Source organism: Vombatus ursinus, unplaced genomic scaffold, assembly GCF_900497805.2.
Source record: "Vombatus ursinus unplaced genomic scaffold, bare-nosed wombat genome assembly UNPS02014775.1, whole genome shotgun sequence".
NCBI classification, from domain to species: Eukaryota; Metazoa; Chordata; class Mammalia; order Diprotodontia; family Vombatidae; genus Vombatus; species Vombatus ursinus.
Genome location: NW_020954553.1, coordinates 10,132,535 through 10,148,904, shown reverse-complemented (window position 1 = coordinate 10,148,904; position 16,370 = coordinate 10,132,535). Strand labels below are relative to the sequence as shown.

Below are 16,370 nucleotides of genomic sequence, written 5' to 3'. Positions count from 1 at the left end.
TTTCTTTCTTTCTTTCTTTCTTTCTTTCTTTCTTTCTTTCTTTCTTTTTTTTGTGAGGCATTTGGGGTTAAGTGACTTGCCCAGGGTCACATAGCTAGTAAGTGTCAAGTGTCTGAGGCCAGATTTGAACTCACGTTCTCCTGACTCCAGGGCCAGTGCTCTATTCACTGTGCCACCTAGCTGCCCTTCCCTAGTTTCCCTTTAAGAAAACTCAGCTCAAGCACCATCTCCTACTTGAAGTTGTTTCTGGTTCTCCCAGCTGGTAGTGCCTCTCCATTCCCTCAAAACTACCTTGTGTATAATGAGTGTCTGTGTTGCCCTGAATAGATTGTAAGCTCCTCGAGGACAGGGACTGTATCGTTTTGGTTTTGTATTCCCAGACCCTAGCCCAGTGCCTGGTGTGTAATAGTTCATAAATGAGCCCCCTTTTTCCCCTTCTCTTAGGATTCCCTGCTTCCTTCACGGCTCAGCTCAGGTGCCACCTTTTCAAGGAGGCCTTTCCTGAGTCATACACTTCTCCTGCTAGTGCTTTGTCCTCTGACTAGACAAAAGTCCTTCATCTTCACTTGTATACTGTTTCTCCCCAGTAACCAGTGTCCTGAAAGGCAGGGGCTATTTCTATTTTGTTTTTTTTATTCCTGGCACCTAACATAAGTAGTCACTTAAAAAATACTTATTGAATGAATAAATGACATAACCCACTTTTCATTTCTCCTCTGCCAGACAAGGTAACACCAAGGACTTGAATTTGAATCACTGTAGGTTAGAAGTTTCCCTCCCAGGCTGGGAGCCTGGTCCTCCTCCTTTCCCAAAAGAATTTTTAATATAAAGCTAAGGGTGATGCCTCTCAGTAATAGTCATGAAATAGAAGGTTATTTCATTGAATACAGGATATTGCTGTTCCACAAATGAGACACTCCACCTCTCAGTCCAGGCATTTTCTGCGGCTGTCCCCTGATTGGAATGCTCCCCCTCCTCAGTTCCGCCTCCTGGCTTCCCTGGCTTCCTCTAAGTTCCAACCAAAATCCCACCTTCTGCAGGAAGGCTACCCCATTCTCTTTAAATTCTACTGTCTTTCCCTCTCTTAATTATTAACTGTTTATCCCATCTATAGTATGTGTGTACATATTTGTTTGCTTGTTTTCTCTCCCATTAGATTGTGAGCTCCTTGAGGACAGGAACTGTCTTTGACCTCATTTTGTATCCCCAGCCCTTAGCACAATGATGGTCACATAGTAGGCACTTAATAAGTGTTTGCTGACTATTGTTAAAAGAAGCAACAATGGTATTTTTTAAAGATGCAACGTGGACTATGGAATCAAGGGGCCTGGCCCTTGAAACCTTTAGATGGTCACTAAGATTCCTTCGAATTCTAAATTCCATGATACCTGGGAACAACTTGGAGTGTGGTGGGGCTGGCGGGGGGAAACATGTGGGATCAGAGTGGCATCTGAAATTTTGTTTAAAAATTAGAGGGAATCCCATCAATTTGATTGAGGGGTAGGTGGACTGGCATTGGCTCCATCTCTTTTGGTCTGGTTTAGGAAATGTGCTTTGGGGGTAGTTGATGAGAGACAGGAGATAAGTTCAAGCTGCTCCAAGAAAAGAAATCCATGCCAACTTTACAATGGAAGATGTGGATGACAACCTTCATTCATTCAACAAACATTTATTAAGCCCTTACTATGTCCAAAAAAATTGTGCCTAGCACTGTGTGAGATACAAAGTTCAGACAGGACACAGGTCGTGCCTTTGAGGAGCTCACAATTTAGTGAGAACTTCCAAATGCCCAGCTACTTCACTGAGGCTTTAGAGATTGCCAGCCTGGGTTTTTGCAGGATAGTAGGAGTCACCAACACAGATAAAGCAAGGACAGATTTTTTTAAGCAGAAAAGAGGAGAGAGAAGGTTAAGGGCCCAAAGTCCCCTAGGTTTTCCTTCCATTAAGTCTCATGACTTAAAGTTCTATGAACTGGTTAGGCTTCCTCGAGTTTTCATCAGAGTGTTTGCTGATGGCCACTTCCAATGCAGAAGACCCTGTGGCTAACTTCTCCCTTCTCATGGTACTGTTGTTTTTTTTTTTTTTTTTTAATTTCTGGCACATTGTTTACTGTGAGAGGAGTCAGTTTTCAAGGCATCAAATGATAATCTATTGCTGTATTTCAGTGAAAAGGACCAAGAAAAACAGAGCTCAGCCCTAGAATATAGATTAGGCAGAATGCTTCTAACAATATAAGGGAAAGAACAAGGTCCCTTCTTGGTCCTTTTGATCCATTCCAGAGTGAACCTGACAGTCATCCCTAGCCTTTGAGGGAACCAGGTTCTTGAGTGGGGCTGCTTTCAGGCATATATAGTGGTTTAGCCAAACTCTTCACCTAGAAAAATAGCCCAAATTATAATAACTTAAATTTCTATAACTTTTTAACATTTACAAAGTACTTTCCCCACAATACTCTGCACTGTACCCAGTGCCTTGCACATTGTAAATGCTTAAATAAAATGCTTTTTTAATAAATCAGCAATCATTTTATAGCAGATAGTACAATTATTGACATCCTCATTTTATAGGTAATGAAAATGAGACTTAAGAGTGAGTTGTGATTTATCCATGATTATTCATCTAGTAATTGCTGGATTTGAATACAGGCCTCTCTTGACTTAGGTCCACTGCTCTTTGGGCTGCTGTGAGTCCATGATTAGCTCCATTGTGTGTTCAAGATGTGCTCCATGCAGAACCTTCTCCCTTCTGTAACAAAACAAAAACTTGTCTTTGGCAGAGAAAAAGATACATCATCCTGCCAGGAACAGTTGGATGAATTTCGGAAGCTGGTTCGAGCCCTACAGAAATGGCTAAAGGAAAACGAAGGAAATATGCCAGTGTTGGAGACCTCCATGAGCACCAGAGAGCTCCAGAAGCAGATTGAGCACCTTGAGGTAGGCAGAGAAATGACTGGATTGTGTCTGTCAGAATATTTGCTCTAGATAATGGTTTAGAGGCCTTTTAATTCAACTGTGGCCATGATGGTAGATGGTAACCAGAAATTATCAGCTCACTAATCCCAGCTCCTGGGAATATCTTCAGGACTGAAATCCTTCAGGCTCTGATAGGTAAGTTCCACCCAGTCACGGAAATCATATAATCTCATACTGTCAAAATCTAACAGTCTTGTGGGAATTAAGTCTGCCATGTAGCATGGCACTGAACATATATATATATATGCACAATAAGTCTTTAATGAGCCTTACCTGTATTCCCAGTGCTTGTTGTTGGGCCTGCTAATAGATCAGAGAAGGAAGGAGCCCTTCTGGCCTCGAGCCTTCAGGAAAGGCTTAGAATCGGGATGCCGGAAGGAGCCTTAGAGAGCTTGTCAAAGGCACATACCCTTTCTAAGTGCACTTGGCAGGGGATCATCTCATCTTTCTTTTAATTGCTCAGGTGAGAGACAGCCCATTCCTTTGGTAAAGAGCTCTAGATTTTAGAACATTTTCTTGTTTTAATCCACAGTCTGTGTCATTTTAAATTTAACCCTTTGGTTCTAGTTCTGCCATTGGAAAGCATGTTCATCTGTTCTCTTTGCTCTGTGATAGCTTTTCAGATAACTGAAGAAGTCGTGGCATCTTCTTTTAGTCTCTTCTGTTGCAGGTTGGATAGGCCCCACCTTTTCAACTACAGCATTCCTTATATAGCATGCTTTACAGGCCTTTTGCCATCATGAGAAAGAGCTAAGTATGCTCTGATTATCACTGTCCTTCATGAAATGTGCTGTTCGCTACTCTAGATGTGGTCTGATCAATCAATCAATTAACATTCTGCTAAGTGCTGGGGATACAAAAAGAGGCAAAAGATAGCACCTGCCCTCAAGGAGTTCACAGTCTAATAGGGGGAGAGATAAGATGCAAACAAATATGTACAAACAAGCTATATACAGGATAAATAGGAAATAATTAATGGAGGGAAGGCAATAGAATTAAGAGGGATTAGGAAAGGCTTCCTATAAATGATGGGATTTTAGGGGGTGGAGCCAAGATGGCAGAGGGAAAGCAGTGACTTGTTTGAGCTGTCCCCGCAAACCCCTCCAAATACCTATAAAAAATGGCTCTAAACAAATTCTAAAGCAGCAGAACCCACAAAAAGACAGAGTGAAACAAATTTCCAGCTCAAGACAACCTGGACGGTTGATCAGAAAGGTATATCGCACTGGGCTGGGAGAGGAGCGTAGTTTGGCGTGGGCGCGCAGGCTGCAGCGAACCTGGAACAGGCCTCAGAGGACTGAATTGTGGGCAGCTGTGGTGGTTTCCAGACTTCTCAACCCACGAATGCCAAAGACAACTTGGAAGGTCAGTGGGAAAAGTCTGTGACTGCGGTGAGAGAAGGAGCTAGGTCTCAGCCACTCCTGGGGCCATGGCTGTTTACTGAGCTTCTGGCCTACAGACTGAGGGAGAATCGAGTGGCCGATCAGAGGGGGATTGCAGGGATCTCTTTGCCAGTGTTGAGGTAGGAATCTCTTGCTTTACCAGTGCTTGGATCTGGGCCACATTTCTGAGGGGCAGGAATGCTGGTGTGGTGAAGCTTCTTGTGGCGGTAGAGAGAAAACACCTCGCCTCTTATCATAACACCTTGGAAGAACTGAAAATTTTCAGGTCCCTAGAAGTAGCTCTGAAAACAGCTGTACAAGCCCCCGAAGCTTGGAACAGTACATTCTCCACATTGGAAACAGACTTTTACCTTAACAAAGAGTTTAAAACTCAAGTAATTGGCCAGGATCATGAGTAAGCAGCACAAAAAGAATCAGACTATATTATCTTACTTTGGTGACAAAGAAGATCAAAACATACAACCAGAAAAAGACAACAAAGCCAAAGCCCCTACATCCAAAGCCTCCAAGAAGAATATGAATAAGTCTCAGACCTTGGAAGAGCTCAAAAGGGATTTTGAGAAGCAAGTAAGAGAAGTAGAGGAAAAAATGAGAGTTTTGCAAGAAAATCATGAAAAACAAGTCAACAGCTTGCTAAAGGAGACCCAAAAAAATACTGAAGAAAATAATACCTTAAAAAATAGCCTAACCCAAATGGCAAAAGAGGTCCAAAAAGCCAATGAGGAGAAGAATGCTCTAAAAAACAAAATTGGCCAAATGGAAAAGGAAGTCCAAAAGCTTACTGAAGAAAATACTTCCTTAAAAATTAGAATAGAGCAATTGGAAGCTAGTGACTTTATGAGAAATCAAGACATTGTAAAACAAATCCAAAAGAATGAAAAATTAGAAAACAATGTGAAATATCTCATTGGAAAAACAACTGAGCTGAAAAATAGATCCAGGAGAGAGAATTTAAAAATTATTGGACTATCTGAAAGCCATGATCAAAAAAAGAGCCTAGACATCATCTTTCATGAAATTATCCAGGAAAACTGCCCTGATATTTTAGAACCAGAGGGCAAAATAGAAATTGAAAGAATCCACTGATCACCTCCTGAAAGAGATCCCCAAAGGAAAACTCCTAGGAATATTATAGCCAAATTCCAGAGTTCCCAGGTCAAGGAGAAAATATTACAAGCAGCCAGAAAGAAACAATTCAAGTATTGTGGAAACACAGTCAGGATAACACAAGATTTAGCTGCTTCTACATTAAGGGACCACAGGGCATGGAATATAATATTCTAGAGGGCAAAGGAGATAGGATTACAACCAAGAATCACCTACCCATCAAAACTGAGTATAATTCTGCAGGGGAAAAATGGTCATTCAGTGAAATAGAGGATTTTGAGGCATTCTTGATGAAAAGACCAGAGCTTAATCGAAAATTTGATTTTCAAACACAAGACTCAAGTGGAACATGAAGAGGTAAACGGGAAAGAGAAAATCATAAGAGACTTATTATGGTTGAACTGTTTACATTCTTGCATGGAAAGATGATATTTGTAACTCATGAGACCTTTGTCAGTATTAGGGTAGTTGGAGGGAAAAAATTATATGTGTGTATATATATATATATATATATATATATATATATATAGATAGATAGATAGATAGATAGAGGGCACAGGGTGAGTTGAAGATGAAGAGGTCATATCTGGAGAATAAAATTAAGGGGTGAGAGAGGATTATACTAGGAAAAGGAGAAAGGGAGAGGTAGAACAGGGTAAATTATCTCACAAAGAAAAAAACAGAAAAGAAAAGGCTCTTACAGTGAAGGGAAAATGGGGGAAGGTGAGAGGGAATGAGTGAATCTTATTCTCATAGAATTTGACTTAAGGAGGGAATAACATACACACTCAATTGGGTGTGGAAATCTGCCTTACCCTACAGGAAAATGGGGGGGGGGCAGGGGACAGGAGAGTAGAGAGATGGTAGAGAGGAGGGCAGATTGGGAAAGGGGGTAATCAGAAGCAAGTACTTCTGAGGAGGGTCAGAGTCAAAAGAAAGAATAGAATAAATGGGGGGGTGGGATAGGAATAAGGGAAATAGAGTTAGTTTTTCACAGCATGTCTACTATGGAAGTGTTTTGCATAACTGCACATATATTACCTATATTTAGTTGCTTGCCTTATCAATGAGGGTGGGAGGGGAGGGAGGAAGGGAGAAAATTTGGAACCCAAAGTTTTAAAAACACATGTTTAAAAAAAATGCTTTCACATGCAACTGGGAGATAAGAAATACAGGAAATGGGGTACAGAAATCTATCCTGCCCTACAGGAAAATTGAAGGGGAAGGGGATAAGGGGGGGAGAAATAGAAGGGAAGGCAGACTAGGGGAAGGAATATTCAGAATGCCTGCCATCTTGGGGTGGGGGGAGGGGCAAGAGGGGTGAAAATTTGGAACTCAAAATCTTGTGGAAGTAAATGTTGAAAACAAAAAAATAAATAAAAATTATCATAAAAAAAATAAGTCCAGGCAAGAGTTGATAATGGCCTGTATTAATGCAAAGGCTATATGAATGAAAAAAAATAGACAAACGTAAGAGACAGTATGGCCCAACAGTACTTGGCAACTAACTGGACAGGGATCTAGTGGGAGAGGGATCCATATGGAACAATTTTGTCACTACCTTGTTAGATCTAATTTACCATATATATAAATACATATATGTATGTGTGTATATGTGTGTAATATACATCTTAAAAACAAAATTAATAACAAAATTAAATAACAAAAAGTTCAAATTCTTAAAAATAAATAAATGATGGGATTTTAGTTGGAGATCAGGGAAGTCAATCAATAGGTAGAGTTGAGGAGGGAGCATGGGATTTTAAAGGAGGGCAGAGAAGTCAATCAGTAGGTAGAGTTGAGGAGGGAGCAAGTTCCAGGCATGAGGGACAGCCAGAGAAATTCTGATCAGAACAGAATTCATTAGAATCATAGTATCCCTTCCTCTGACTATTTCTTTGAATGGACAGTGATTTCATCAGTTTGGATGCTTTCTCCATAGTTACAGGTATCATTCGTTTCATGTGTTGGTAGACAGTTTCATTAATTACCATGGTAAAAATCTCATCACCTGGTGGCTAGCCATTTTCTGGTGATAAGCTTTTCTATATTTAGCTGGTCTGGATCTTGGAAAACAGACACAGAGATCAATGCCAAGCCCATACTTGAAGCCTTCCAGCTTGTTAAGATCTACCAGAGTTTTATGTTTCAGCCTCATAGCCTTTGTTGTTGTTTTCGATTAACAAGCATTTATTTTTTTCTCCCTTCCCACTTCTCCCTACTTCCGTTAAATAAAAAGAAATAAAGAAAAACAAAACCCCTTGTAACAAATATGCAAAGTCAAGCAAATCAAATTCCCACATTGGTCCTAAAATGTGTGTGTCGTTGTGCATCTTGAGTTCTTTACCTCTCTGTTAGGAAGAGAATAGCATTGCTCTATCATCAGATCTCTAAAATCCTTGTCAGTCATCACATCGATCAGACTTCTTAACTCTTTCAAAGTTCTTTATCTTTACAATATTGTCATTGTATATATTGTTCTCTTTGTTCTACTGAATTCACTTTGTATCAGTTCATACAAGACTGACTTGTTTTCTCTGAAACCATCCCCTTCATCATTTCTTTTACCAGAAATATTTCATAACATTTGTATGCCATAAGTTCTTTGGCTATTATTCTCCAGTTGATGAGCACCCCTTAGTTTCCAGTTCTTTGCCATTTTACAATAAAAGAGGTACTGTAAACACTTATGTAAATGTGGCTCATTTATCTCTTTCTTTGATCTCTTTGAGGTATGAGTCTATAATGATATTTCTGGGTGAAATGGTGTGCATTGTTTAGTAATTTCTCTAAATTGTTTTCCAGAATGGCTGTTCCAGTTCACATTACTACCAACAATGTACTAATGAGCCTATTGAGTTTGTTTGTTTTTTGGCAAGGCAACTGGGGTTAAGTGACTTACTCAGGGTCACACAACTAGTAAGTATTAAGTGTCTGTGGCCGGATTTGAACTCAGGTTCTCCTGACTCCATGGCTGTTGCTCTATCTACTATACCACCTAGCTGCCCCAAATGAGCCTGTTTTTCTACAGTTCCTCTAACATTTGTTATTTTTCTTCTATTAACTTTGCTAATCTGATAAGTATAACTTCAGAGTTGCTTTAATTTGCATTTCTCTAATTATTAGTGTTTTAGAACATGTTTCATATGGCTATTGATAACTTGGATTTCTTAGAAAATTGCCTATTCTTATTCTTTGACAAGTTATCAGTAAGGAATGGTTCTTATTCTTGTAAATTTGAGTCAGTTTCTTATATATCTTCTAAGTGCAGTTGTAACTTTATCAGAGAAACTTACTCCAAAGATTTTTTTCCCATTTCACTATTTATTTCCCTTCTAATTTTAGGCGCATTGGTTTTGTTTGTACAAAAACTTTTTACTTTTTTGTAATCAAAATTTTCTGTTTTATCTTCTGTGATCCTCTGTATTCCTTATTTTGTCATCAGTTCTTTTCTTATCCATAGATCTGAAAGGTAAGTTCCGATTAGTTCTGCATTCTGGAGACACGCGAATCTAATTTATTTTTTATACAACTCTTTATATCTAAGTCACGTATCATTTTAGAGCTTATCTTCCATGTGGTATGAGGCTTGGTCTAAATGTAGATGCTGGGGCAGCTAGGTGGCGCAGTAGATAGAGCCATGGCCTTGGAGTCAGGAGGATCAGAGTTCAAATCCGGCCTCAGACACTTGATACTAACTAGCTGTGTGACCCTGGGCAAGTCACTTAACCTCGATTGCCTCACTGAAAAAAGGTCAAAAAAATGTAATTGCTCCCAAAATGCTTTCCAGTTTTCCTAGCATTTTTTTATTTTTGTTTTGTTTTTAGTTGAATAGTGAGTGTCATACATATTGAGTACCCAGAGTTCCCTCCACAGCAAGACAGATTCCTTGAGAAGGGAATCACAGTATAGCCCTCCTAATTTATCCAGCCTAAGGTCATATCAGCATTTTTAGCAATTGCATAACATGATTTCTTTATATTAAGTTTATAGTAGTCTAAAACTCCCAAATCTTTTTCACGTGAACTGCTTAACAACCAGGTTTTAAAAAACTGAAATGAAAAACTTACCTATATTCCTGTTACGTTTTATCTTTTTGGTTTGGGCAGTGTTCCCCCCAACTGAGGCTATTTTGTATCTTGGTTCTGCTACCTATGATATTACCTATCTCTGCTAACTTTCTGTGACCTACAAATGTGACCAATCAATAAGCAATCATGTATTAAATGTCCATAATATATTAGGGACTAAGGATGCAAGTACAAAGAATGAAGTAATCCCTACTTGCAACAAACTTACATTATAACAGATAAGACTGAAGTAATACCTACTTGCAACAAACTTACATTCTAATGGGTAAGACCAGTACATACATATATGTATGTATGTATATATGTAGCATAAATATAAATGCAAATATATACAAAGTAATTAAGTGTAAATAGTTTGGTAGGGAGAGCATGGGAAGGTAGAGGACTCAAGAATAGGCTTCATAGAGAAAATGGTGCTTGGGCTATGTCTTAAAGGAAGAAGGGGAACTCAGATCCTAAGAGTAAGGAAGAAGTGCATGCTAGGTATCAGGAATGACCTGTACAAAGGTAGGGAAACAAAAGATGAGTGGCATGAGTGAAAAACAGAGGCCAGTTTTTGGCTAGATCACAGAGTACAGGAGAGTGATGTCCAGTGAGGCTGGAAAGATAGAGGCCAGGTTGTTTAAGGCTTTAACAACTAAATCGAAGAGTTTATGTTTTATCCTAGAGGCAATAGGAAGCCACTGTGGAGTTGGTTGAGTAAGGGAGTCACATTTGGTCAGATTTATACTTAAGGAAAATTACTTTGCCCATTGGATGGACTAAAATGGTGAGATACTTGAGGCAGGGAGACCAATTAGGAAGCTGTCACAATAACCTAGATGAGAAGCGATGAGGCCATAACTAAAATGGTAGCTGGGTAAGTAGAGAGAAGGGGTTAGATAGGAGAGATGTTATAAAGGCAGAAATGGAAATATTTTCCAACCAATTGGATATATTAGGTGAGGGAGAGTAACAAATTGAGGATAACACTGAGATTATGAACCTGGATCACTGGAAGGATGGTGGTACCTTTGACAGAAATAGGAAGGCAGGTTAAGAAGGAAAGAGAAATGAGTTCAGATATAATACATGTTGAGTTAGATTTCCCTGGGACATCTAGTTGGAAATATCAAATGGACATCTAGAGAAGTAGGATTGAAGCTCAGGAGAGAGACTGGGGCTGTTACATAGATATGGAATGATCTACATATAAGATGACAGTTAAGATCTGAAGAGGTTATCAAGAAAGATAGTATAGAGGGAGGAGAACCTAAGACACAACCATGGAGAACACCCACTATTTGGGAAGCATGGTGTCAACGATGAGTCAGCAAAGGAGAATGAGAAGTGGTCAGACAAGGTGGGAGGAAAGAGATCTTTCCTCTGTCCTTCTAACCTGTTGGGAGGATAGATTCTTCATCCATTCATTAATAAAAATGTTATTAAATCATGCATGTTGAACTCTTAGGCCCCATCAATGTGGATCGTGGGAAGAGCTCTGTACATGGTCAGAGGACAGGGCTTGGTCTGGCTTCTGATACAGCCTCAGACAAGTTACATCATCACTGCACCTCAGTTTCCTCAAATGTAAAGGAAGGAGGTTGGACAATATGACCTCCAAGCTCTAAATCTGTAATCTAGAATTCTCTGATCTGTAACAGACCCAAAGGAAGAGCCTTGTAACACACTTCCCTTTGAGTTGATACACAGGCATTTTCAGTGGAATCCAGCTGGCAATTCCTTTAGATAGCTAAAATAGGAAACTGAGATCAGGTGAGCATTTAGGCCTAGAGAGGTATATCTGAGGCCAAATATGACTGTTAACTCTGAGAGCAGATAAATTATCTGAGGGAAGATGTATATAGAAGTGTAAGCAGAAGGTCAGGGTATGCTTTCGGCTAGAAAGAAGAAGGACCAGTGATTAAGACAAAAGAGTAGGCAGAGGAAACCCTTCATGATGTACTGTTAGGAAAGCCAAAGAAGAGAAAGGGCATTTGAGCTTGGTGGCCCCTGTATCTTCTCAGGACAGAAGGAGATGAGGTAATATGCTGAGAGGGAGGCAGAAAATTTGGGACTTAAGTACAGAAAAGGCCAGGAACAGCTGCATTGGAGAGTCTGCCAGGAAATCAGCAAGAGACAGATGAAAAAATTGTCTGACAGAGGCAAAGGCCAAACTGAAGTCAGACAACGTGAATTTATGGTGGTCCAGAGCTGCATGTTCAGTACCAGCACTTTTTAGTCTAGAATCAGGAACTGAGAGAGAGGGTGGTAATGAAGATCCAGGGATGGATTGAGGAATGGCAGCTTCCATGGAGCCCAAGGAGATGAAAGAGACTCAGAAGAGAACTTGGGCTTCATCCCATCTTTTTGAAGCCCAAGACTCTCCAGGACATTTCTTCTAGAATGTGATGCTAGTATAGAATTTTCTATTGTGAGACAGGGTGCTCTGCAGAAGTGAATGGCTTTGTTCTCCATGTTTTCCCCCCAAACTGAGTTAGAATTCTAACCTCATTCCCATTGATAGATTTCATGCCACAATTCTAAATTGGGACCCTGGGACCCATAAACTTATTTTTTTTGAGTATTTTTATAACTATTTCAGTATGATTGGTTTCTTTTGTAATCTTATTTTTTTTAATGGATTTAAAAATATTATCCTGAGGAGGAATCTATAGGCTTTACCTAATTACCAGTGGAGTCCATGACATGAATAAGTTGCTCTAGACTTTATCTTTCATCTCTATGGCCAATGTTACCACACTTTATTGGTTCTTTTTTCAAAATGCCTTTTCCATTTGGTCCTGGCTTTTTTATTCCCAGACAAGATACAGAACCACCATCAGACTCATCCTGTTCTCTCCTATCTCTGTACATTTATTGCCAAGGCCCTTTGATTTTACCTTCATAACATCTCTTACATACTGCCATCCTGTTCTCCAATGACACTACTACCATCCTGGTGCCAGCCCTCATCACCTCATACATGGACTATTGCAAAGCCTACTGGTGAGTCTCTCTGCACTTTAGTCCATCCTCCATTCAGATGTCAGTGATCTTTATCAAGTGAAGGTCAGACCATGTCACCACGCCTACTCCAGTTGCTCCCTATCACCTCCAGGATCAAACATAAAATCCTCTGGTGCTCAGTAGTCTGTCTCTCTACTACCTTTTCAGTGACTGAACCAGGCAACTTAGACTTGCACCTACCTAGTACAGTCCAGTGACACTGGCCTTCTTGCTATTCCTTGAACACCAACATTCCATCTCCCAACTCCAGGAATTTTTTTTTTTTTGGCTATCTCCCGTGCCTGGAATTCTCTCCCTCCTCATCACCTCCTGGCTGCCTTCAAGTCCCAGCTAAAATCCCACCATCTACCAGAAGTCTGTACTGATCTCCCTTAATTGGAGTTCCTTCTCTCTGTTGATTATTTCCAATTTGTCTTATATAGCTCTTACTCGTACATAGTTGTGTATTCTCTTCCCATTAAACTATGATCTTTTTGGGCAAAGGGATCCCTAGTGCTTAGCACAGTGCCTGGTACATAGTAGGTGCTCAATAAATGTTTATTGTCGACAAAGTGCCTTTGCTTCATCTCTACCTATTGAAATCTTTCTACTCCTTTAAAGCTTACCTCATGTATCATCTCTGCTATGAATTCTTCCTTGAACCACCCAGCTGAAAGTGATCTCTCCACCTTCTAATTTCCTTAGAGCCCTTGCAAGAATTTATCCACATCACATTCTTCCTCTCTGTATCATTACTTACTTGTATATGTCTTACCCTCTATTAGCTCCTTGAGGTCAGGAACTATATAAATTTTCATATTTGTAGCTAGCTTCTGTGTCAAGCACAGGGTAGGTACATAGATAATGTTTTGAAAAATATTTGTTGAATTGTTTTTTAAATAGGCTCTTTTGGATGACTGGACAAGTAAGGGACCCCAGGTGGAAGAAATTAACCACAAAGGCATGGCCTTAGAAAACCTGATTGTGGAGATTACAGCACCTGAAACACAATCCAAGACAGGTAAGAAACAGCCCAGTGGTGACTTGGAAAGGGTAGTGAATAAAATACCTCAAGTAGGTCTTGACTTCTCTTGGGTACTGTGTTAACCCAAAGAAAGGGTGTCCACTAAGCTGCCTCTCCTGCACCTTGTCCTCCCTTTTGTACCGTAGTAGCAATTGCACTATTCTGGAAGGTTTCCACAACACCTTAATTAGAAGAAAACAGCCCAGGCAACTTAGACTTGCACCTACCTAGTACAGGGAGCTGATGTCCCCTTCAGTCTGGAAAATAACCTAAAGACACTAAGTTGGGACTTCCTGTCTTAAGGCAGCTGATTGGGGGAAATGTTCATTCGAGAGTGAGTGTGGTTCAGTTCTCAATGTCTGATGAGACGAAGCCCGGATCCAGCCTGCCTATTCTAACACTTTTCCTGGGAAGCCACAGCTGTGCATCCCAGGGACCTGATATACACAACGGTTGCACCCAAGGGGCACGTGCATTTTGGCCAACAGAGAAAGGGTTCTCCAACCAAAGGTCACCTTAAAACTTTAACTGACTATCCTAGTTGCTGCATAGAGCCCAAGGAATGAGTCCCTGGCTCCTGAGCTGCCTCTTGTGATCTGTCCCACTGACTCTGGCTAAAGGCATTTTCTCTCTTGTCCCCTCCTCAGAATATTGGCCTTGTTGTTTTGTTGCTCTTAGCTTAAAGCAGCAGTGTTTGAAGAGGGTGGGTGATCCAGATGTAGAACAGATGTAGAACCCAGGAGACCAGGGTTCAAATCTTACTTTTGACATTTACTGGCTCTGTGACCATGGAAAAGTTTTTTTACCTCTCCGATCCCCACCTCCTTTGTGGGTAAAATGATGTCAGTAATACTTGCACTACCTCAGTCATTAATTTATTTTGAGAAACGTGCTTTGTAAATGTTAGAATACTACAGAAATGTCTGTGTGTGGGTTTTTTTTTTTATCAATGTACAGTCTAACAGGTCTTGTAGATACTAGATTTGATGGATATAATATTGTAATCCTTTACACTTGTATATAACCTTTTATATTTTTCTGAGGTCTTTTGCATATAATTTCATTTGATCTTCACAGCATCCCTATTAAGAAATTTAATAATAGTCCCATTTAACTCAAGATTAAATGCCTTAATTAAGAGCATACATTAGATAAATAACAGAACTATCAATGCAACTTAAGGCTCCTGAATCCTGTCTGTAGTGGGGTTTTGTTTTTGTTTTTGTTTTTTTGTGCAGTAGAGTGATTTGGCTTCAATCAGCCTCAGAAATCTACAAAATGCAGAAATCTATCTTGGATAGAAATGAATGTAAAATTATGACTCTAAGAACTGTTAAACCCCTCAAATTATCACTCTTTAGAATGCTCCTAGAACTGAGTTTCTTGAAACATGAAGTTGACAAGGTAATGGAGTGGTGGGAACAAATTCCTGCACCCTGAAGGAGCGGTCTAAGAATAGCTCTCTTTCATAACTTTGCTGAACATGAGCTCCTTTTGCTATGGTCCCCAGGTTCGATTCCCATTTATCAATATATTTCTAAAGGTCATTGATATTAATGAACAAACCTCTATTGACTCTAAAGAAACCTCAGTACTCTGACAGGCAGCGTGGTGTGATGGATAAAGAGCCATTTGTGGAGCTGGGAAAACCTGAGCAAGTCAGTTAAACCCAGTAAACTTTCTAAGATTATCAGTTGCAGAGCAGTTGGCAATCTGTATCAATAGTGGAAATTTATTCACCAGGAGTTCCTCGGCTCAGCGAAACTACAGGTTTGGTTTAAAAAAAAAAACCCATCAGAAAAAACAATACCATGTAAAATTTGTTTCTCACCTCCACCGTGTCTCTCCCATGGATTAAAAAAAAAAATACATTCTCCCAGTATAAAAATGTGACTAGCATACTTCTAAAGACATAATTGGTTTGACTTTTACCTGCCTCAAGCAAATAGGGCAGAAAATAGGAAATAGGGCACATTTGAAATGATGTGATGAAATGGCTTTGGTTAAAGAAAGAATCTGACCTAGAAGGAACTATAAGAAGAAAGGAATCCAATTATCCTCTAGAAAGAGCTGTGGATTATCAGTGCTTTGAAATGTCCCTTTGTTGCCTGGCAGCTGGAATGATCTGTCTCCTTCCATGAGCTCTGTTGTCTTGTGCTATGTTAACCTGTTGGCGCCTCATCTCGTGATGAGTGCAACAGCGTATTGCTCCTAACCGTTTGTCTTGCCCTTTGTTTGTCTCCTTGTCCTTCTGCTCAGGTTCTGTCCCGCCCTCTCTAGGAGGCTCTGTAGGCAGTGTAAACGGATACCACACCTGCAAAGGTGAGCTATACCAACATGACAGCAACCCCTAAGTTGGATGTGTTAGGGCAGTGTTTGTGTGTGCATCTGTATCTGTTTCCATGGGGACAGAAGAGCCGCTGACAGGATCTGTATGATGAAGGCCAAAAATAATAATAATTAGTATTATAAATCCTCCCCCTCCTTTATCTCAGCCAAACTGGGCTTCCAAATTCCCAAGAGAATGAAGTTGTAGCCCTGGTTAGTACCTTAGGTTGGGCAGATGAGCCACTTGTGACACCAGAAGTCTTTGCGGAGCTAGGCCTAGACCTGGAGGTTTAAGTTTGCTGCTCAAATTAGATGGCATCCAAGGTCACTTCCACCCTGGGCTTCTGAGGCTGCCTTACAGAGAAAGACAAACAAAAGGCAGGAGCTGTATGACTTCTTTAGAGGTCATCTGCTGCAGCATTCTGCCAGATACAAAAACAGGGGGATTTGGCAGTCC

General features: G+C 40.2%; 1 protein-coding gene across 11 annotated transcripts in view; it reads left to right on the top strand.

Annotated features, from left to right (window-relative positions):
* Window positions 1–16,370, top strand: part of MACF1 (microtubule-actin crosslinking factor 1) — a 375,956-nt gene that overhangs the window by 239,040 nt on the left and 120,546 nt on the right. For 9 of the 11 annotated variants that reach the window (XM_027864643.1, XM_027864645.1, XM_027864642.1 and 6 more), the window contains 3 exons: window positions 2,777–2,933; window positions 13,465–13,582; window positions 15,845–15,907. In XM_027864643.1, coding sequence (XP_027720444.1) covers window positions 2,777–2,933; window positions 13,465–13,582; window positions 15,845–15,907 — 338 coding nt within the window. The remainder of the gene's footprint in view (window positions 1–2,776; window positions 2,934–13,464; window positions 13,583–15,844; window positions 15,908–16,370) is intronic. The other 2 variants (XM_027864644.1, XM_027864638.1) reach the window with 1 other exon arrangement.